Source organism: Pristis pectinata, chromosome 3, assembly GCF_009764475.1.
Source record: "Pristis pectinata isolate sPriPec2 chromosome 3, sPriPec2.1.pri, whole genome shotgun sequence".
Classification (NCBI taxonomy): domain Eukaryota; kingdom Metazoa; phylum Chordata; class Chondrichthyes; order Rhinopristiformes; family Pristidae; genus Pristis; species Pristis pectinata.
The window spans coordinates 23,058,599-23,082,712 of record NC_067407.1 but is presented as its reverse complement, the minus strand read 5'-3'; the positions used below and the strand labels follow the sequence as shown (position 1 = coordinate 23,082,712).

At 40.2% G+C, this 24,114-nt stretch overlaps 1 protein-coding gene across 3 annotated transcripts in view; it reads left to right on the top strand.

The window, feature by feature from the left end:
• usp24 (ubiquitin specific peptidase 24) overlaps positions 1-24,114 on the top strand; it is a 169,807-nt gene that overhangs the window by 57,581 nt on the left and 88,112 nt on the right. For all 3 annotated transcript variants that reach the window (XM_052010648.1, XM_052010647.1, XM_052010646.1), the window contains exons 16-26: positions 6,076-6,183; positions 9,596-9,745; positions 11,524-11,655; positions 13,367-13,478; positions 15,418-15,494; positions 18,298-18,438; positions 19,264-19,317; positions 19,400-19,515; positions 21,197-21,263; positions 22,009-22,119; positions 23,337-23,435. In XM_052010648.1, the coding sequence (XP_051866608.1) occupies positions 6,076-6,183; positions 9,596-9,745; positions 11,524-11,655; positions 13,367-13,478; positions 15,418-15,494; positions 18,298-18,438; positions 19,264-19,317; positions 19,400-19,515; positions 21,197-21,263; positions 22,009-22,119; positions 23,337-23,435 (1,167 nt within the window). The remainder of the gene's footprint in view (positions 1-6,075; positions 6,184-9,595; positions 9,746-11,523; positions 11,656-13,366; positions 13,479-15,417; positions 15,495-18,297; positions 18,439-19,263; positions 19,318-19,399; positions 19,516-21,196; positions 21,264-22,008; positions 22,120-23,336; positions 23,436-24,114) is intronic.

Here is a 24,114-nt window from a genome sequence, read left to right as displayed (position 1 = left end):
TTAGGATTGATGTGGAATGAGTGGAGAGCTGTGTTTTCAGAAGGGATGAGGCTGGAGTGGGTGAGGGGTATGGAGAAGTCAAGGAGGTTGATGTGTCAGCAATTGGAACTGCAAAAACCAGAAGGGGGTGTCTCAAGAGTGTTGGAGTCTAGTAATAGGTGTTCCTTACCCTCTTGATGGACTCAGGTTATCTTACTCCCCTTTCCAAACACCTTTCCCCTCTCCTACCTGGAACCATCTGCCCCTTATCCCTCACTTATCTGGTTCCATTTATCACCATCCTTATCAGATTCCATAGTTTGCAGCTTTTTGTTCTATCCACTTATCTTACAGTTTACATCTCTACCTTAACCATTCTTCTTTCCACTCCACCCCCCCCCCCCCCCCCAACTCCATGTGCCCATCATCCCCTTCCTTACCTCATTTCACCTGTTGCCTGCCTCACCCCTCTATACTGGCTATCCCCCTCCACTCTGTCCTGACACAGGATGTCAACCCCAAACATCAGTTATCCTTCTGCCTCCAGTCTGTCTGACCCACTGAGTTCCTCCAGCAGTTTGCTTTTTACTCCAGATCCCAGCATCTGAAGTCTCTTGTATCTCCCACATCTTTAATGTTGTTATTTTCATAATGCAAATGTATGTAATGGTATTTTAGTACAAAAAAAAATCAGCCTCGTGTTGTAATTCTAGAAAGTAAGGTTTCATATGCAAAGGTTTAATTGTGTTTTGCAGTGTATGTTGTGATGTAGTTGAGTTCTTTTTAGTTGATCCATGGTGGAGAAGACTTCACATACACTAAAAGCTGAACTCTTCCTCACTGTGACCCTTGCACTTTGTCTACCTGCATGATCTGTCTGGATGACACTTTTTACTGTATCTTGGCACATGTGACAATATTATTTCCATTCCAAGAAACCCTACCCTGCTTGTTTACTTGTCTTTCAGCACTATTTTAACTAAAGCTACTATACTTTCAGGAATGACAACATTATTAGACTGAGCCTGATGAAATTGAGTGATGGGGGAAGGGAGGGGAGGTGGGAGAAGAAAGGCCATTGAATTAGTGGACTAAAGTTTTTAGAATTTACTTGTGAGCAACTTTGAAATCAATACAAACAGCACATTAAATGCACATTTGACAAACCAGTGAATGCTGAGAAATCATTTGCAGAAATGCCTGTCAGAAGTCAGATAGGAACATGGTATCCAACTAGATTAACAAGAGATGAAGTTTTTTTTGCTCTCATGAGCATGCAGAAAGAATGCTGCTTTGTGGAAAGTTCAGACAATGAAAGAAAAAATAGCCACTCCCAAATAAAACATGCACTGCTAACTTCTCGGTACATTGTGGACAGTTTTGGTCACCCTGTTATAGGAAATGTGTGGTTAAACTGGAAAGAGTGCAGAAAACATTTACAAGGATATTGCCATGACAAGAGGGCCTGAGTTACAGAACATTATAGCACAGGCCCTTTGGCCCATGATGTTGTACCAACCTTTTAGCCTACTCAAAGATCAATCTAACCATTCCCTCCCACATACCCCTCCATTTTTCTATCATCCCCATGCTCATCTTAGTCTCAAATGTCCCTAATGTATCTGCCTGTACCAGCACCCCTGGAAGTGCATTCCACACACCCACCACTCTTTGGGGTGGGGGTGGGGGGGGGGGGGGGGGGGAGAGAACTTGCCTCTAATATCCCCACCCTGTACTTTCTTAAAACTATGCCCCCTCATATTAGCCATTTCTGCCCTGGGGAAAAAGTCTCTGGCTGTCCACTTGATCTATACCTCTTACCTTGTACACCTCAGGCTACCTCTCATCCTCCTTTGCTCCAAAGAGAAAAGCCCTAGCTTGCTCAACCCATCCTCATAAGGCATGCTCTCCAGTCCAAGTAGCATCCTGGTAAATCTCGTCTGTGCCCTTTCTAAAGCTTCCACATCCTTCCTATAGTGAAGAGTCCAGAAATGAACAATATTCGAAGTGTGGTCTAACCAGGGGTTTGTAGAGCTGCAACATTACCTTGTGACTCTTGAACTCAGTCCCCCAACTAATGAAGGCCAACAAGCATATACCACCTTAACCTTAACAATTTGCATTGGCAACTTTGAGGGATCTATGGACTTAGACCCGAAGATTATTCTGTTCCTCCACACTGCTAAGAATCCTGCCATTAACCCTCTATTCTGCCTTCAAATTTGACCTTCTAAAGTGAATCTCTTCAGTTTTCTGGGTTGAACGCCATCTGCCACTTCTCAGCCCAGCTTTGCATTCCTATCAATGTCCCTTTGTAACCTTTGACAGCCTTCTACATGATCCACAACACCAACTTTTGTCATCTGCACACTTACTAACCCATTTTTCCACTTCCTCATCCAAGTCTATAAAAATCTCAAAGAGCAGGGGTCCCAGAACAGATCCCTGCAGAACACCACTGGTCATCAACCTCCAGGCAGAATATACTCTATCTGCCTTCTATGGGTGAGCCAATTCCAAATCCACACAGCTAAGTTTCCTCTGAATGAGCCCATCATGGGGAACCTTATCAAATGCCTTACTAAAGTCCATATACACCACATTGCTCTACCCTCAATGTGGTAGGTCATATCCTTAAAGAATTCAATCAGGCTTGAAGCATGACCTACCCCTCAAGCTATGCTGACTATCCCTAATCAGACTCTCCAAATGCTCAAATCCTGTCTCTAAATCCTTTCCAATTATTTGCCCACCACTGAAGTAAGACTCACTGGTCTATAATTCCCAGGGATATCCCTACTCCCTTTCTTGAGCAAAGGAAAAGGTTTGTCACCCTCCAATCATCTGGTACTACTCCTGTGCCAATGAGGACACAAAGATTATCACCAAGGGCTCAAATCTCTTCCCTCACTTCCTGTAGTATACTGGGTTCTCTCATCCAGCCCCAGGGATTTATCTATTGTAATGTTTTTTCAATGTTCTAGCACATCCTCCTCAACATTAACATGTTCCAGTTTATCAGCTTGTTTTATGCTGTCCTCAAACATCAAGGTCTTTCACAGGTGAATACTGAAGCAAAGTATTCATTAAGGACCTCCCCTACCACCTCCAACTCCAGGCACATTTCCTCCTCTATTCCTAATTGGTCCTACCTTCACTCTAGTATTCCTCCTGTTCTTCACATACAAGTAGAATGCCTTGGGATTTTCCTTAATCCTACTCTTCAAGGCCTTTTCATTGCCCCCTTCCAGCTCCCAAGTCCATTCTTAAGCTCCTTCCCTGGCTACATTGTAATTCTAGAGCCTGGTCTGATCCTTGCTTCTTAAGCAAGTTTCTTTCTTCCTTTTCACTAGATATTCCACATCTCTTGTCAAGCATTGTTCCTTCACCCTACCATCCTTTTCCTGCCTCAGTGGGTCAAACCTATTGAGAACCCCTTCAAGCGATCTCTAAACAACCTCCATGTTTCCATTGTGCATTTCCTTGAATACATTGGCTCCTAGTTTACACTCCCAAGTTCCTGCCTAATAGCATCATAATTCCCCTTCCCCCAATTAAATACTTTCCCATACAGTCTGCTCCTGTCCCTCTAAGGCCAGGGTAAAGGTCAGGGAGTTGTGGTCACTGTCTCCGAAATGCTCTCCCACTGAGAGATCTGACACCTGACCAGGTTCATTGCCTAGTACCAGATCCAGAATGGTCTCTCCACTAGTTGGCCTTCTACATACTGTGTCAGGAATCCTTCCTGGACACCTAACAAATTTCACCCATCCAAACCTTTTGCACTAAGGAGGTGTCAATCAATATTAAGGAAGTTGAAATCACCCATGACAACAACCGTGTTATTTTTGCACCTTTCCAAAACCTGCCTCCCGATCGGTTCCTCAGTGTCTGTTGCTATTGGGGGTCTATAGAATACTCCCAATAGTGATTGCTCCCTTCCAGTTTCTGACCTCCACCTACACTGACTCAGACTATCCCTCCAGAATGTCTTCCCCTTCTGAAGCTATGATACTATTCCTGATTAGCAATGCCACTCTTGCACCTCTTCTACCTGCATCCCTGTCTCTTTTGAAACATCGAAACCCCAGAACATCTAGTAGCCATTCCTGCTCTTGTGACAGCCAAGTCTCTAATGGCCACGACATCATAGTTCCATGTACTGACCTATGCTCTAAGTTCACCCTTGTTCCTGATACTACTTGAATTAAAATAGACACACTTCAACCCATCCAACTGACTGCAGTTTTGCTCAATCAAATGCCTATTCTTCCTCAGTCTCTCTACACACTGCATCAACCTGTACACCAACTGCCCCATCCTCTGACTTGGGTTCCCAGCCCCCTGCCAAACCAGTTTAAACCCTCCACAACAGCTCTAGCAAACCTGCCCGCAAGGATATTGGTCCCCCTCCAGTCAGGTGTAACCCATCCCTTTTGTACAGCTTGTACCTTCCCCAGAAGAGATCCCAATGATCAACAAATCTGAAACCCTGCCCTAATTTCTCAGCCACACATCTGCCACATCAATCTATTCTTACCCTCACTGGCACATGACACAGGCAGCAATCCAAGGATTACTTTTCAGCTTCCTACCTAGTTCCCCATATGCACTTTTCAGGATCTCATCCTTTGTTCTACCTATGTCATTGGTACCAATGTGTACCATGATTTCTGGTGGCTCACCCTCCCTTTTGAATGTTGTGGACCCAGTCTGAGACATGCCTGACCCTGGCACTTGGGAGGCATCATACTATCTGGGAGGTTTTCACATCCACAGAATCTCTTGTCTGCTCCCCTAACTAGAGTCCCCCATCACTTTTGCTAGCCTCTTTCTCTCCCCACCCAAGCTACAGAGCAAGACTTGTGTCAGTGACCTGACCACTGCAGCTTTCCTCTGGTAGGTAGCCCCCTCCACCAACAGTATTCAATATGCTATACTTGTTATTGATGCAAACAGCCATAGGGGTACTCTGTACTGTCTATTCACTTCTCCTGTCCTGATGGTCACCCAGCTACCTGCCACCTGGGTGTGGCTACCTCCCTGTAGCTTTTATGTATTACCTACTCATTTTCCCATATGAGCCAAAGGTCATCCAGCTGCAGCTCCAGTTCCAGTTCCCTGACATGGTAAAGAGCTGCAACTGGATGCACCTCCCACAGATGTAGCTATCAGGTAGATTTGAGATCTCCCAAATCTGGCAGGAAGAACACATCACTGACCTTGGATCCATTGTCACTACTTTAGCTAGGCACAAATGGGAAAAGAAATAAACTTACCAGAAACTTACCTTAGCCTCTTCTTGCAAAAGGCTCAGCTCCCTATTCTAACATTTGGTCCACTCCAAACTAGCCATTTTGCTTGACCCTACCTTTTTGTTGGTTGTTGCCAATTGACTAATTTCCCATCCAATTATCACCTAACAATTTGCAGCAGTGCCTCTTGTATGGTCTGGAAAAGAACTGGGTCCCAACACTCACCTCTTGAGATGGCTCCCACTTCTCACACTGAGAGGTTAGCAAGGCTAGGTCTTTATTCCTTGGAATGTAAGAGAATGAGTGGTGACCTTATAGAAATGTTTAAAATGATAAGAGGCATAGATAAGGTGGCTGTTAAGTCTTTCCCCTAGGAGAGGGAGTGCAAAACTAGGGGGCATAGATTTAGGGTGAGAGGGGAAAGATTTAAAAGGGACCTTAAGGGCAACTTTTTCACATAGAGGGTGCTGAGTATATGGAGTGAGCCGTCAGAGGAAGTGTTTGAGGCAGGTAATGGTATCATTTAAGAACAATTTGGATTGGTACATGGAGGGGCAGAGCTGGGAGGGTTATGGGCTAAATGCAGGAAATTGGGACTAGCTGGGTGGGCACCTTGGTTGGCATAGACTCGTTGGGCCAAAGGGCCTGTATCCATGCTGTATTGCTCTATGACTTGATGTGACAATAATAAACCAATGCAATACACTGATGTAGTTACTGGGAAATAACCATAAACTTGTCTGCATTGGGTTGAGTCACTGGGAATTTTTGAAAATATTTTTGATCGAGTTGCATTAAATGTTTGTCAATTTCAAATATTTCAAATTGTGATTCCTCTCAGTCCTCCCAGCAAAATAACCAGCAACCAGTATGGGTGGTTCCAGCATTGCGGCAACTTCACGAGATTACCAGGTCCTTCATCAAACAAAGCTGTCAGAAACAAGATAAGGTAAAAACAAAAGTGGATTTGGATCAATAAATCTGTAATGGTCTGAATAAGGTGGAAGAACCAAAAAATTATAGGCGCTTATTGCTTCATGGGAGGAGCGAGTAATAAACCCTGGGAGACTAGTTACTAGTGAAACTTCGGCACAGTGTAGGGGTTAGCATAATGCTATTAGAGCGCCAGCGACCCAGGTTCAATTCCGCTGCTGTCTGTAAGGAGTTTGTACGTTCTCCCCGTATCTGCATGGGTTTCCTCTGGGTGCTCCAGTTTCCTCCCACATTCCAAAGACGTACAGGTTAGGAGCTGTGTTGGCGTCAGAAGAGTGGTGACACTTGCGGGCTGCCCCCAGAACATTCTCAGTAATGCAAAAAGACGTATTTCACTGTGTGTTCCAATGTACGTGTGACCAATAAATAAATGTCTTCTAACTTGGTAACGTTCAGCTCACTGATGCATTTGATTGAAGTGATATAAAGTGGAGGTTGATTACTTTAAAGCCACTCCCTTGAAAATTGTATTAAATGAACAGATATGAGAACATTCCCATTCTCTATCAATGTACAAGATTTTATCATAGTGCTGTGTTCATTTATATTTGTTTCTTTTACACTGATTTTCAGAGTACCATAAATGGTCGATGTTAACTTCAGCACTGCCTAATCTGTATGTTGAAATAAGATTTGTATTGTGCTGCTTGAACAATTAATAAAGGGGAGGCAGGTGGCTCAGATGAAAAAACAAAAATATGCTGGGGGAACTCAACAGGTCAGGCAGCATCCATGGAAGAAAGCAGACAGTCAATGTTTTGAGTCAGGACCCTTCTTCGGGACTGAAGATAGGAAAAGGGGAAGCCCAATATATAGGCAAGAAAAACAGAGCAGTGATAGGTGGACAAAAGAGGGGAGGCGGGGTGGACACGATGGTGATAGGTTGATGCAGATAAGAGATAGTGATAGGCAGGTGCAGGGGAGGAAGGGAGAGCAGATCCATCGGGGAATGGGTCAAAGATGTGGAGGCAGGTGCCCCATGGGGGGAGGTGAGGAGAGGAAAAGGAGAGAAGAGAGAGAGGCTAGGAAAGGGAAGAAAAGAGGCAAGGTGGTGGTGGGGGGGTGGGGGTGTTGGTTTACTTAACGTGGGAGAATTCGATGTTCATCCCATTAGGTTGCAAGGTCCCAAGACAGAAAACGAGGTGTGGTTTTCCAGTTTGTGTTTGGATTTCTCCCAACAGTGGAGGAGGCAGAGAACTGACACATCTGACATATCAGTGATGGAGTGGGATGGGGAGTTGAGGTGACTGGCAACTGGGAGATGCAGGTCATGGTTACAGACAGAATGCAGGTGTTCTACGAAACAGTCACATAGTCTGCGTTTGATCTCGGTGGTACCTGCACTTCCCCTAATATCATCTACTGTATTCAGTGCTCCAAGTGTGGCCTCCTCTACATTGGTGAGACCAAACGCAGACTAGGTGACCATTTCGTAGAACACCTACGCTTTGTCTGTAACCGCAATCTGCATCTCCCAGTTGCCAGTCACTTCAACTCCCCCTCCCACGCTATCACAGATATGTCATTCCTTGTTCTCCTCCACTGCCGGGAGAAATCCAAACGCAAGCTGGAGGAGCGACACCTCGATTTCTGTCTTGGGACCTTGCAGCCTAATGGGACGAACATCAAATTCTCTCACATTAAGTAAACCAACCCCCTCCCCACTGTGCCTTTTCTTCCTTTTCCTAGCCTATCTTTATTTTTCCTCCTTGCCCTTTTTTTTCTCTCTCCTTCTCCTCTCCTCCCCTCCCCTCCCCACCCCTCCCCCCATGGGGCACCTGCCTCCATACCTTTGAATCATCCCCTGGTGGACCTGCTCTCCCTTCCTCTCCCACACCTGCTTATCACTATCTCTTATCTGCATCTACCTATCACCACCTTGTGCCCACCCTGCCTCCCCTCTTTTATCCACCTATCACTGCTCTGTTTCTCCTCACTGTATATTGGGCTTCCCCTTTTCCTACCTTCAGTCCCGAAGAAGGGTCCTGACCCGAAACATTGACTGTCTGCTTTTCTCCACAGGTACTGCCTGGCCTGCTAAGTTCCTCCAGTGTCTTATTTTTTCATCTAGGTTCCAGCATCTGCAGTCCTTTGTTTCTCTAGGCAGGTGGATTAGTTTTTCCCTGGGCTCTGAATTAGTCACATCCAGTGAAGGTGGATTGTGTCAATAGCTTTCTCCTTGGATGAACTTCTTTTCCAACCTCCCTTATCTAAATTTTGAATGGATTCCTTGCAGGAAAGTCATTTGTAAAGTGATCCATCTGACATATTAGTGGTAAATCTGTGTTTACCTTGTTTTTATTATACAATAGACTTCTGTTACCCTTGTGTGCATTTTAAGAAATTGTCCATGAGCCATGCAGGCGTGGATCTCAGAATGTTTGTTTTCATCTCCTTTGGCATATATTGCTAGCTCTTTTCAGATTTTTTTTGGGGTTGATAGACTTGCCTAGGAAACCACTGTAGCTAGCTCACTAGCTTGAGTAATGGCCTGATAAGTGGGTGACTGAAATTGTAGCTTTACATAATTTGCTAGGGGATCTCAAAAGTGTTGATCGGAAGAGCTACAAGCAGCAGCCACCCACATTATATTTGTATAGGCACTTGGTATCCTGATTGTTGTCTAGGTGTACTCCAGGGAGTTTTGGGGGCAGGGGGTGGGGGGCTTTTCAAATGATATTTTTAAATTCAAATCCAAGGTCCTAACAATGCCAGATTTTGGATACCAGGAATTAGTGTTATGCATACCTAAACTTCCTCTGCATCATCTATTTTAGCTGCAAAGTTAATTATCGAATTGACTTTATTGTAACTCACATTTGTTCTGTGTTTAGGAGTTTAGTCAAGTCCTACATCTCTTTTAGCTTCTTTCATTGTTATTTGAGTTCCGTTCCCTGTTCATGTATTTATATTTTCTTTTTATGTACAGTACTTAACATATGAGAACATTAAATTCCATGTGCCTTTGTTCAGGCTATTCTTCCAAGGTTTATACATATTGAACTGATCTATTTCCCCTTATAGATTGATATTGTAAAATAGACCACCTTTCCATGTCTCTTTTCATAGGCATCAGGCATCATTGATTTGGAGAGGAAGTTTTCATTTTCTTCATTTAGAATCATGATAGATTTTCATATCTTAAATTCTTGGTTCAAAATTTTTTTTCTTTATTTATTTGTAGTTTTTTTAATTGAATACTTTACCTGCTCGGGTTTATTAGGTTGCATTTCATTTCAGGCTGTCAAGATAAAAAGATGTTGTCTAAGCCTTCAGCATTTAAAATTCAATATTATTTGCTAAAATGGTGTTTGATTTTTAACCAAACTTAAAAATTAAATGCTTTGCCTCTGATTCTATTCTTCCAGAGCATTGTGCAGGACTTGAAGAAGAACTTTGAAATCGTGAAATTAGTTACAGGGAGCCTTGTAGCTTGCCATCGACTAGCACTTTCTGCAGCTGGTCCAGGAGGCCTGACAGGATCAACAATCGTAGATGGCAGATACACCCATCAAGATGTAAGTGTTCAAGCCTTAATTTACAGCATATACACGCTATTTATGGTACCCCCACTGAGATTTTTCAAAAGAAAGTATTAGTTTTCTCAGTTTTGTACCAAACTAATGACCACAATTTCTGCCAATTCTTATCTCAACTTGACAACTATTCTGTGTGTGTATATATATGGGATGAGTTTGGGATGCCTGAATCTTAGCCACGAGCCTGCATCAGTGTTCTGATGTTTTTTAATACCTTTATTGGAGCTGATGTTTATTAGGCTATGCCTTTGGGGATGTTTGGAATGGACCAAAAATCAAGAATTTTTAAAACAATTTTCAGTGACTTCAAAATGGAAGTCCATTATTTGTTTATTGGAGCAAATAGTACTGAATACATGTATGGTGCTCAAATATAAATTATTGCCATAATATAATTTTGGCTGCAGATCTGATCCTATCTTCTTACATGGGAATTTTTATATTTTGTTCTCAATGTACAAAATATATTTGAATTTAAACTCTGGCCATAGAAATGTAAATACTGTTAAAAGACTCAGGACAACTGTTGTCTTAGTCTACAACCAACATTAAACTACAAGTTGTGGACTGAAATAATCACGCTTTTTATTATTTCTGGTTTTGCCGTTAAAACCCAAATTTATAAAAAAAATATAAACCACTAGTGTAAATGTATCCAGAGGAAGTTATGGTAGTTTTATTTGATACTTCAATTGAGAATGTCCTGTTTCATTGTTTTTATATTCTAGGAACCAGTTTTTTCCTGTGCTTTAGACTTGGCAGTTTTCTCACTTTTATTAATTGATAACTGTAGATTGAGTTTTAATTGCAGAATAGAAGATAATAGAAATCTACAGATCAGTTAATTTGAGTGAAGAGAAGGGATAAGTAACATCGTGGATGTTTTTCTTCATCAGACCTCATATGATTTAACATCTTTGACAGTGATTCATTTAGAAAAGTTTCAGTAAGAATGGCCAGAAAAAGTCCCAATCTTATTAGCTTCAAGTATGAGGTAAAATTCAAATAACAAAGTTATTTTCACTAAATGAAAAATAAAATATTATAAAGATATGAGAGACTGGAAATCTGGAGCAACGCACAAAGAAGCTGGGGAAATTCAGTGGGTTTTGACCCACTGAGTTCCTCTGAATAAAATGTCTTTTTTTAAAAAAAACTTGTAGTTGAACTGACATTACACACTTTTAAGCTTTGTTGGACAAATTGAAAGAAAATCAAAACCTTGAGCAAGGCTAGGAATCAGAAAATTTATCCCAATAGCTGATTACATAGTCTGAGAAGAAGGCTGATTCACAGCTGCCATCTATAAACAGGAACATCATTGAAATTTGTCAAAAACTGGTAATGGGTTAATGCTGCTTAATATTTCTTTTCTGATCTCCCATGAAAATAAAATCAATTGATGAAGTAGGTCAGTAGGTGATGTAGGAGAGTAAAGTTTGTTTTATATCATTCATTTAGCTTTGAACTGGATGAGTGTTCTAAAATCCAGATGTAGATTATCATTTTGCTTTAGAACTTGTTACCTTATTGCTTACATTTTAGTTCTAACTGAACCATAATTCACTATAGATATTGTTATCTTCAATATGTGCTTCTCCTTTTTTATCATGCTACTTTGTCAATTTTTCAGAAGTTGGCAGTGTTTAAATGATTTACTTCCATAGCACACAAAGCCAATTATAGTAGCAAAACCTGAACCCAAGATCTGCTGTAGTTTCAGATCCAAAAGTACCTTCATTCTGTTTCTTCCACAGTACCTGGAAGCACACCTGAGGTTCCTTGCATTTTTTCTTCAAGAAGCCAGCCTTTACATTGGCTGGAATCGTGCCAAGGAGATTTGGGAGTGCCTGGTGTCTGGGGCAGATATCTGTGAACTCGATCGAGAGGTACATGGGTCTGATAATTTATGATTTGAAGTAATCTCTAATGTTATATTTCTAGTTTTTTCTCTATTCATGTTAATTTGATGTTTAGTTTAGAAACCCCTTTTGCAGTAAATCCATGCCAAAAGTGGATCTGATATTATTGACAATAACAGCATTGGCAGCCACAAACACGAGGGCATAAGTTTAAGGTGAGAGGGACGAGGTTTAAAGGGGACCTGAGGGGTACAAAGAGTACAGGTGACCCCTGCGTTACAAGAGGGGAATTTGCTTTCTGTAAAAATGGTCTGTACCGCAATTTTCCAGAACGTGAAGGCACGTCATCTGCATCAAGAAGCTCGAGTTGGGGGGGGGAGAAATCTTTTATTTGGTTTTTTTCCACATATTCTGTAAGAATGAATTTTATTCCATATCTCAAATTTTTGGGTGGTGATTTGTGAATTTTGTAAGGGCAACTTGCCATTATCCAACCAACCATGATGTGAGATTCACCTGTAGTTGGTATGTGGAATGAGCTGCCAGAGGGGGTGGTCAAGGCAGGAGCAGTAATAATAGTTAAGAAGCATTTGACAGGTACTTGAATGATCAAGGTATAGAGGGATATGGGATTAGTATAGATGGGCATGGTTGGCATTAGAGGCAATTGGCTGAAGGGCCTGTTATTGTTCTGTACAACACTCCAAGGAGAAAAATCTCCAGTGGTTAGTCATACCTTTTTGCGGGAGGGGGCGGGGGGGAAGAAAAGGAGAAATATTATTGGAAGTCACTTATGCTGACTTCAGGACATCGCAGCATGAATTCCTCAGGACAGTGGCCTTGGACTAATACCTTTAGCTGTTTTATCAATGACTTTCTTTCCATCATAAGTGGGTATGTCTACTGATAATTACGCAATATTCAATTCCATTCACAACTCGCTCCAACAAATTAAGCAGTCCATGCCTGCATAGACCTAGACCAAGACAGCGTAAAGGCACCTGCTGATAAGTGGCAAGTAACATTTGTGCCCAAAAAGATGAAAGTAATGACCATCAGCAAGAGAGAGTCCAAACACCAAACCTTGACATCTAATGGCATTACTATCACCAAGGCTCTCACCTTCAACATCTCCATCATCAGTCTCCCTCTGGTACTAGACATTTCAATCCTGGGAAAAAGATACTGGCTATCTATCTATGCACTTCGTAATCTTATAAACTCCCCTCAGCCTCTGCCATTCCAAGTTTGTCCAACCTTATAGCACATGCCCTCTAATCCAGACAGCATCCTGGTAAACTTCTTCTTCTGTACTGTCTCCAAAGCCTCCACGTCCTCCCCGTACTGGGGTGACCAAAATTGAATGCAGTACTCCAGGTGCCTAACCAGAGTTTTATAAAGCTGCAACATAACTTCCTGACTTTACTCAATTTTTGGGGCTAAATTCTCAGCCATACTTAATCCACGCCCCTCCATTATGGGAAGTTGGGAGTAGTGCAACACGCTCACCCAGAAAAGTGAATAAATGAAAAGAATCTTTTTGTATTTGGGAATAGTTGTAATAAATGGTCAATAACAATAATTTAAAAGATTAATATTGTTCTTGCAGGAATTTTTATTTTAATACACCAAATGGCACATATGATTAAATGTAAAGTTCTGTGTTTTTCAAGGTAAATGTAAACAAAATAACTTGCAATTTAACAATCTCTTTTTTGATAACTAATATTTTCCTCAGTTGTGCTTTGAATGGTTTACCAAAGGACATGGAGACTTGGAGAGTGATGTTCAACAACAGCTTTTTAAAGAGAAAATCCTCAAACTGGAACCCTATGAAATCACTATGAATGGTAAGTATTTACTTATGTGATGAACAAATATCTTGTACTTTTTAAATCCTTTGTACTTTCCAAGTATTTCACAGCCAATGCAGTACTTTTAAAACATAATGGATACTTTGTAGGCAACTTACAGTTTTGCATGTCAACCTACTCATTATGTACTTCTGAATAATCTGTGCCTGCAAAGTTTACTCAGGGCATCATGGTTTCCATTCAATGGGTATAATGGTCTGGATACTCCACTGGCCTTCAGCTCATCAGAGCCGCCTGTCCTTAAAGCCTTTACTTCACTGTTATGCAACCCCAGGCCCATTCCGACTCCCAGACAATAGTGAAGTTCAACGTAGAGCAAGGCCTTTCCACTTGTAAGTAACAAACCCCATTCCAGGAATCACCTTGAGAGCCAGTTGAGTCCTGCCTCAAGTTTACCGGTTGCCAAAGGTATTGAATGTTTGTGAATAGTTTTGATGTTTACAAATATTCAAAGGCATAGAAGTGCTATTCATATTAAAAATACTATAATAACTGTTTTAAATTAACATTTAACCAGTTAATTAACTCAACCGAAACTCAGAGGAAATTTACTTGTACTTGCCCTTTTCTGTGCAGCAGCTGCTTCCTATTTAAATTAAAAGGCCCATTGTACTTTGAGCAAGCACATTCCCTTCCCATTAGGTGCAGGGAAATATGCAAAAGTTGTGCTCCCCGCTGGACTCTGTGAGGAATCCAGCGGATGACATAACTGTCCCAAGCAAAGCTATCAATTGAGCTTTTGCTACTTTTACTCGGGAATCCTGAACTTTTGAACTTTTACATAGATAAAATGTGGCATTTAAGAAAATATCAGGGCTATTAGCTTATAAATGTGGTGTGGTTTGATTTGTTCGTTTTGGTAGTTTTTAATCCTACTTTAAATATTCATGGGCCTCGGTGTAAGAAAGAACATCCATTTCTTTCCGTAAGTCATCCAAAGCAAATAACTTGCATTAAGATTCTTTACATGATGGTTTAGTATGATACATATTTGCACCAAGATCTCTTTATCCTCTGGTTCTGAAACAAAATCTTGTTTAGTTAAATCTGTATCATTCATTCTCAGTACATAACCATAGTGTAATGTCAGAATTCCTGTGTTTGTACATTAATCTCTGCTTTTTCAGTTGTCGATTGTCTTTGGATCATCAGTTCATGTATATTTGCTTTGAAATTCCAAAGACATTTTCAACTCTTAAAGGTGTTGGCTATTAAAGATGCAAATCTTTGTTTACACTGTTAGAGTTGCATATCTGGCTGAGATTCTTGAACGCTGCTCTTGCTTCAAGAAATTGAGCTAGATGTGAAGCAGGTAGCTTTTTAATTCATTTTTTTTGGGATCTAGGTGTTACTGGTATTTATCGTCCATCCCTAATTCCCCTTGAGGTTGTGGTGGAAAGTTGCTGCCTTGAACTTTTCCTATAGGTTACTTAACTAATGTTTCCTTTAAATATTTATTGACTATCGTTCACTGCTGCCCATCAGAGAATTAGCAGCTGATGTTTTAGTTTCTAACTTATGTTAGATCACTATGGCATATGTTGGAATAGTGAGAATATCATTTTCCTGGTTGTGGGAAGTATTTTAAGCAGCTAATTCTAGAAACAAACCATTGAACAAACCAATGTGTTGCATTGAGAGGCTGAGATCAGGCCTCCATCCTATCAAACAGCTGGGATCCAGACAGAAGTTCCATTGTCAGCCCCATTGCTCATGCTTATGATAGATTTTCATCAGTTAAAATTAGTGCTGGTGGGAATTGCCTGCATGGTGTATACCTTGTGCATCGATCATTGACAACACTGCTCAGTTTTTTAAGTTCTTTGTATTGGCTTCTCTGGTCTCCTAATGACATTTTAACTAAGATAATCCTGTTCTGAAACAGTAACTAACTGTTCTGGTTCTCTGTTTGCAGGTTTTAATCTCTTCAAAACTTTTTTTGAAATTGTAAATCTTTCTGATCATCGACTGAAAAAACAAGGTGCTCAGCTGGTAAGATGGATGTTCTCCTGTGCTTCAGTTTGTACTTAAGCGAGAAATGTCCATGAATTTAGATGTTTGCCTCAGAAACTCTGTTTGGAATAGAAATTGAGTGATGGGGTGAATTAAACAGTGTTTAAAGTGCTATATTGTCCTTTTGCCTCCTGTGCCATGGTTCTCTGAAGATTCAGTTTGCATTGCAAACAATGATGTGCAGTTTATTGGCATGAACAGGATAGTAGAACATGAATTCTAACAAAAAGCCAGCTCGTACCTGAGGTGATTTTTTTTAAGTGCACAGACTGTGTGCAGTGTTCCATCTGACTTCTCTTTCCTTTCTTTACATCTCTACTTGCATCTAGGAAGCAAGTTAACTACCAATGTCCATTATAATCCAATGACTCCCATAATTATCTTGTTTCCACCTCCTCATACTTTGTCTTCTATTAGAACTCCTTTCCATTATCTCAGTTTCTCTGTCTCTGTCATACCGTGACTTTCCCTCTACCATAGTCGACGTGGCTGTCAACCTCTCTTTATTTCGTGTAGGTCTGTGCTTATCCTCTTGCCTCCCACCCAGGGCCAGGATTGAGTTCCCCTGGTCCCTTCCCCTTCCACCCCACCAGCTTCTACATTCAAAAGATTATCCTCCATAATGTCCCCTCTTCCAACAGGATCTTACCATCAGGCACATCTTCCTTTCTCCACTCCCTGGTCAATTCTTCCATCTCTATCACTCGCAGTCCTTCTCATAGTAGTTTTCTGTGCAACTCCTGACCTTTTACCGCTGTTTGTCTACCTCTCCTCCCCCCTCTCCCACTTGAACCACACTTCTGACTTTTCCTGTTGTGATGAAGGGTCCTTGATCTGAAAAATTGACTTTCTCTTCCCTCTGGTGCTATTTGACCCACTGAGAGCTTCTTGCATTCTCTACTTTTATTTTGTTGGCTAAAGTGGTCACGTGAAACTGTTAGGGGCTTAATTAATAAAAGCAATCAAGTCTTTTTGCAGTTTGGGTCTAAGATGTCATTTTGGTTGCTATCAACTGTTCTTTGTACCACTTGCAAACCATGGACTTTGTCATGGGATGCCATATTGTTTTACTGCTCGGGCCATTTTAAGGACCCTGTACACCGTTTTCATCTCCTGAGAAATTTCTGGCAAAGCATTTTTTTCTGTCTGGGGCATTTTTTTCTAGCAATTTCTTTCTGACAACATGAGCACACAAGAACAGGTTAGTTGAAGCACTCAGAAAGCTCTGCCCTACTAAGCATGTTTCGGATCTGTGTTACTTATTGCCATGACTCCTTTATCAAGTGCCAACGCTTTATCCCCTACCCCATCCTTCTCTCAGTCAGATTGGCTGCTCTTCTCAGAAACTCCAGCTCACATATGGACCTGTGCTTCACCAAGAGGCTGCCTTGAGAAAGCCAATGGATAACTGAAATAATGATTCTGCTGCCAAATGACTTCCTGTAATGCAATCCACAAAATATGACCTCAGTTGACAATGGTTGACTGAATATTGCGTAACTTTGTTCTACAACAATGACAACAGAGAGACCATTGGATGTGTACCTTCACTATGGTGATGATGTAGCAGTTGGTGAGGTAGTGAGAGAGTTCCAGCAGTTGCCTGTAGACAGAGCTCATTGGCAGTAACTTCAGCCGAATAATCTTTGTATGGTCAGCCACGTCCAACACATCTCCTAATCTTTCTCACTGTCAACAAGCTGCACACATCCAGGAACATCTGTAGAATTAAGTTCAACTGAAATCATCAGCTACCCCTGGAATCCCCTCTACGTATAATTGGAATGTTAACTAACCAATTGAAAAGCCTTAGTGCCTGTCAGATGCTATTATCAATTCAGGAGTTCATTTCACGTACTGTTCAGTGTCTATAATCTGTGATCAAAAAGCAGGAAATTCTGGAAATGTTAAGCAGCATCTGTGGAGAAAGGGAGCTAACATTTTATTTAAATAACTTTGCATCTGTGTTCTGGCAGTTAAGCTACTGAATGTCATTCAGGAGTTCCTGTGATCCTGCTACATTCTGCGGTGGTTTCCAAGGTATTCTTGGCTAGCTGGCTTTCTGGTACTGTGGCAAGTAATTGAAGAGCTACCAGGGAACTGGATCACCAAAATCCTGAGAGTGAAGATCTTCCCCTTTCCATTTGTGTGACAGACTGCTGTGTCTCAGGAACTCAATCATCTTTCTCCCTTTAAAAAGCAGCATCATTGCCGAATTCGGTGCCTTCCTATTCGGCGAGATGGCAATAGAGATTATAATTAATGCTGGCAGCTCATCTTGAATATTAAAAGGTGTTCCAGCTGTAGAAATGAATCAGCTGCTAAACAGCTGTTGCAGGGTGGTCTTTATGGTTGGAAAACAATACCTTTGCTAGACCTTTCCCAGCTCTGAAGACACATTGTTGCTGCTTTGAAATGGCCACCAGCAAGAACAATATTTGACAATTTACTTCAGTTTTTTGCTTCTGTTACTTCCTATGCAGAGCATCCTAGGTCCTGTTCTGATAACTGAGATCCAAATAAAAAGAGCACGTTCTGAGAATGACTACTGCCGCCTTCTCATTGCCTGCACTGATACTGCCTTTCGACAGTTTTATGAAAACATTTGATGTAGGTTTTGTCTATAGTACAGCATTTCCCCAAACAAGTTAGCCATTATTTCTGTTAATTAGAAGCTATTGAAGAACAGTTAGAAGAAACACCTGATAAAATTATGAAGTGTCGAAGGTGGCACTGCTCAAAAGACACTGATTAACTGTTTCACACTCTTTCTGCTGACCAGCATGTTGAAAAATTGGAGCTATCAGGAATGGATTTTATCTGGAGAATTGCCATGGAGTCACCAGATGAAGAAATTGCCCATGAGGCGATCCAGCTGATCATTAATTACAGCTACATTAGTCTGAATCCACGTTTGAAAAAGGTACACTACAAAAGTAAAGTGTGTCTAAGATGGGTTAATTCTATGAATTGCATGTCAGAATGTTTGCTTAGACTTGCAAGTTCCTAGTTGCCTAAGTTTAGGATGGCCTTTAATGTTCCGTGAAATTCATCAGGTGCAAACAGTCCTTGCTTCTGACTAACATTAGATTTCTCTCTGACTCAATTTACCATTTTTTGTCTGAGTTTAAATCAGTTTATTATCCTTAGTTTTGGTTTCTTCAAAAAAGGTGAGGTGTCAACTCACAACCTTGTAAACAACGGGAGGACCAAAGAATAGTATATTCCAATGCAGGTGTCATATTAGCATGAAAGTTAAATCCCAGTGATCATCTTATTGGTTTGGTGTGTTTCAAATTTCTGTGACTATTGAACTATATCAGAAGTAATACAAAACCATGCCAAAGATATGTACATAAATGAACACTGAGGCAGCTTTATAAAATTGACCAGTATAATTATTAATTGTGATGTAAGAATCAGTTTTTAGAGATTGCTACCTAATAATGAGAAAAGTAGCTTTCACATTCCAGCTGGGTTACAAAATAGTAGTAAAAACAGAAAAATCTAGAAATCATTCTGCATGTCAGGCAGCATATATACAAAGAGAAACGGTTAAACAGGGACCCTTCATCAGAACTAAGAAATTTGCAAAGTAGTGTTGTCAATTTTGAAGGAATTACCTTTCTCTGAAATGTCAACTCTTCATAAAGCACCACATTAATTTCAGTTATGAAATCTGTGTTGTATCTCTGTTTGTTATGGCAGATGAATGCAAAGACTGATTGTGATTTCACTTCTCTTTCAGGACTCTGTTTCCCTTCATAAGAAATTCATAGCCGATTGTTACAAACGTTTGGAAGTAAGTACGGAGGTTAACTCTGCTTTATTTTTCATTGCTGAGGTCATTTCGTTACATTTTGCTCCATTTCTCACCGTTGCAGGTCGCTAGTTCAGCTTTAGGAGGTCCTACCTTGACACATGCTGTTACAAGAGCAACTAAAATGTTAACAGCTACAGCCATGCCCACTGTTGCTACATCGGTACAGTCACCATCCAGGTAATCTTGTCTTTCCTTATGGCCTCTGATATCTTTGTCTACTTTTAGATCCTGCTTATGTTAATGTTAACATGGAAATGCAAAGACTTAGCTGCTGACTTTAAATTTTATCCCAACTTCCCAGAATCTTTAGTTTAGAAGTCTGTTTCTTGATATCGAGTAAACGAGAAAAGGGTATAAACTGTTATGTGGATAACTGTATTGCTTTTGAAATAGCCTGCACTGATGTTGCCTTTTGAGTGCTGTACGGAAACAGATGATATATGGTCCTTTTAGTACAGTGCTCCCTAAATTACTTAGCGTTAAGTAGCAACTGTTGAACTGGCTTAAGAAACATGATAAAAGTTAGGAAGTATAAAAGGATTTGCTGCTGATGCTTGTTGATATTAACCATGTAGTAAAGCTGGAGATATTGGAAATTTATTTTATCTGAACAGTAATGTGGAGTTATCTGCCAGGTCATAGAATTGCCAAGGTGAGGCATGGAGCCATTCAGCAAGGTTTAGAGTTTGCAATGGAGACTGTAGACAAAGGTTTTGTTCTTCCCATACTTAAAGGAGATTTATGCTAAATCATTGCCGGATGTCAGGCAGGTAGTTAGAGGCGGTAATGGTGTCAAGAGCGACAGTTGAAAGAGCAGTTATTGTCATCTCTGTGGATGTGGAAATGGATGCTATGTTTTCTAATGTTTCTGAGATAAAGAATGCAGAGAAAATATGAGGGCTCAGTGATAGATCTTTGGTCACCACTGATGAACAGTGTAGTAGCAGGAACAGATAATTTGGAAAATAACAAGACACATAAGATGGGAACTAGGTTAGTGCAGTTCCCTCCAGCAGGAGGACATTGGAGGAAATTTGAACAAGGATTATGGTCTCCTGATTCAAAGGATTCTACTAAAATTTTGTGTCTAATTTTAGTCCTATTAGTGAGTGATGCAGAGATGTAAAAAAAGGTTGAACAGGTGGATATGTCTATTCATGTTTTAAGATGTTTAATAAATAGTTACAGCAAACATCTCCAGAAAATGATGGAAATATTCAAGGTGAGCAGAAAAAAAGAGTTAATATTTCAAACCAATAACCTTTTATCTGATGAAAGGTCATCAAGCCAAAAAGTTAACTTTGTTTCTCTCTTCAGTCGCCTTCTGACCTGCTGAGTATTTATAATATTTCCTATACCTTAATAAAATACAGCAAAATTTGATTAAGTTTTGTTAATTAACTGAAGCAGACCAGGAGTTCTGCGTACAATCTTGACATGGATCAGACCAGGTTTATCTTTGCTGTGTAGTTCCTTTTTAAGAGAATTATAGCCTTTGGAATATTACGTGTTTATATGGTGAGTGGTGATTTCCTGCAAACATCAAAAGAAGGTTGCATCATCTCCTAGCAGATCAGAAGTCACACCTTATTAAAAGTTGTATGATTACCAGGAAATACCAATGCTGTGAAGTGCTCAAGTACTTTTTGATCTTTGATGGAGGAACAGATGTTGAGAGGAGGTCACAGAGAAATCCCTGTCATCCCTTTCAGAGCTGTCCTTCTTTTAACATGTTAAATTCTCGTGTAACTATTATTTGTACAGCTTTTGCAAAATGCTCAATATTGTTGGCATCTTGTCTTTCAAAGAGCCAGGCAAGATACTGTTATCAGTTACATTGTTTAACTCTTAATTGTAGGTCCAGTAAACTTGTCATAATTGAACGGTTGCTGCTGCTTGCTGAAAGATATGTGATTACAATAGAGGTAAGCAAATGGATATATATAATTGCAGTTAGCAATCATACCTTTTTGTCATTAAGTTATTCAAGTTCAATCCTTCTATGTTTTTTATTTGAGAATGTATCCATACAATGGGCTTTATTTGGTACCTCAATCCACTCTGTAGGAAAGCCAAGAAAGTGCAATCTTCAAGTAGGATTAGTTGGCAAGGGCAAAATTGAAGTGGGCTCAAGAGGATGTTTGGGATATTGGTGTTTGGAGCAGGAAAGTTGTGTAGAGGAGCAAACAAAAATGGATTGAGACTGGGCTGAGGTAGCTGGGAAGGCAGAGCTTGGCCAGAGATAGGAGCTGTCGGTCACAACACAGTTGTAGGTTAAAAGCTTGGACTTACAAGAGGAAAGTAATAGCACAGCATGATGACAAATAGGAGGGAGAATGAGTCTGGAGCTCAAAGGAAATAATATTCCTCATTTTAAGAAAAAAATGCATGCTTAATCAGTTTCTGATTTGTTTTAGATGTCAACAACTCATTAGTATTGAATAATATATTGGTAAACAGGACCAAAAAGACTCAAGCATGAGAGCAGGATGTTTGGAATCTGTACTGTTGTGATAGTACCTTCCTGCTGTCACTTGAATACTTCTCTTACTGCCAGTGCAGAAAGTTGGAAGAGTGCAGAAAACTGCTGATCATGGCAGACTTCAGCTTTTATTGCCACTGATTATAAAGTTAAGGTACCTATTATGTTTATGAACATGTTTTATGCAGGATCTGTACTCTGTTCCCCGGACCATCCTACCTCATGGAGCTTCTTTCCATGGACATCCTGTTACTATCTCGGTTATTTGTGAGTCCACAAAAGATTCATTTACTATTGAGGTTAGTTATGTTGGGTTTTTACTTTTGTGGTTCCAAACAAAAGTGCTTAAAACTCGTCCAGAAAAATCAATGTGCTAAGTCAGTTCTCTTTTCCCTCTTTTATTTTTAATCCAGGAATGATTATTGAATTTTTATATAGTTTCCCCCCCACCACTCCCCCATTCAATCTTTAAAGCTCATTCAAATTGTCCTTTGAGAAGGAAAGCAGATGCCTGTACTCTTTAATAGGAACTGCAGAGAGCTGGCTCTGCACACTTGATCCTACTTTCAATGACTGCAATTCCATTGCCTGTCCCTGCTGATATATTTTGACCTCCAATTAGCTTCTCTCCCCATGTGTAACAAAGCTTTAGGGAAGAATTTGTTCTTGCTTTTTTTAAAAATTGCAAGGTTTATTTAATATTATCAAAAAAATGTTGCCAAATGATTGCCGCATCATTCAAAAGAGGAAAGTAAAGATAACAAGCTAGAAAGAAGAAAATCGCATCCTATGGGTAAAGCTGAATATGAATCAAAGGAGGAATTGAATATTAACATTACATTCAAAGGGGAACTAAATGCACCAACTGGATTTGTTTTTTATTTGAAATGGCTCCTTGTGTATTTGACTCTTATCTCTAATAATAGGGAAGTAATATTGAAGGGTATAAAGTCAAGTCAGCATTTCCAAGAAGAAATGTTGATGTATTTTCTTCTAATTGTGTGATATTTTATATTTTAAAGTTCTTGCAGATTCCAAAACTGGCTGTATCATAATTGAATTGGAACTTCATGTTAAAAGATGGACAAAACTGCCACAATGGCTTGCCCTGTAATTTTCTCTTTTATTTAACTTCTAGGATGTGGTCTAGTTAGAGTTAATAATGTTTTATTATCAGCAATCTCAATTTCCAGTCAAAGCCATGGTGGTGTTAAAGGTTGATCAAAGTAGATTATTGTGGTGACTGAGTCAAACATTCAAAATCTTTTTGAATGAAATATTGAACTATTACATACCTTGAAAGGATGGCTTATTGCAACCCAGAAAATTGATACTAAGCACCTAAACATTTGAAAGATTAAGGTCATTGTTGCCTGAAATGGAACCTATGTTACTATTTTTAAGACACTATTTATCTAGCCAAGTTGCTGACACATTTGAATATGTAGATTATGGTTCTTTGATGCTATCAAGTAACTACTACCCAAGTAATATTGACAGTCTTTCCATATTTCAGGCTCACAGCAACGAAACTGTTGGCAGTGTCAGGTGGAAGATGGCGGCACATATCAACTGTCCATTGGATAACTTACAAATATTTGCCAATGATAGCTTGGTGAGTAAAAGAAAAAAAAAATCTAGCCAAAGATTTGAGTTGACCTGGTTTAAGATTTTTACCTTCTGATTTGTAGTAGGGAAGGAGTTTTGGATCTGTTACCCTATTAAATGGTAATAAGTTTCTATCCCAGGAGAGAGATTTTCATTCCTGCTCTATTGATCCATCTCATAAGAGAAAGCTGACATGGAACTTTCTGAAGCTCCAAACTCATGCATCCTGTAAACATTCACAGTACTTCTCAGTCCTTTCCATTCAAAACATGTTTTTTGTTTGCTGTCATAACATGATCAGTTTAACATTTATTGCCCATGAGTATCCCCGAGAAAGTGGTGGTTGCAGTGCCTTGAATTGCAGTAGTCCATGTGATGGTGGTGCTCCTGTAATAGTTTTGGATGTGAGCACAAAGAAATATTGTCAATATAGAGTACCATCTTGCACTTTTCAGGATTAAATTCCATCTGCGATTGCTCTGCCCATCTTATCAACTGGTCAGTATTGTCTTGTAGCCCACGACTAACCTCAATGTCAACAACACTGATTTTTGTATCATGCAAGCCTACTACACTCGTATAAAATTTGTTGATATATATAATGAACAGCAAGTGTCCCAACAATGATCCCTATTGCACACCACTGGTCACAGGCTTCCAAGCACAAAAACAACCCTCAACCTCAG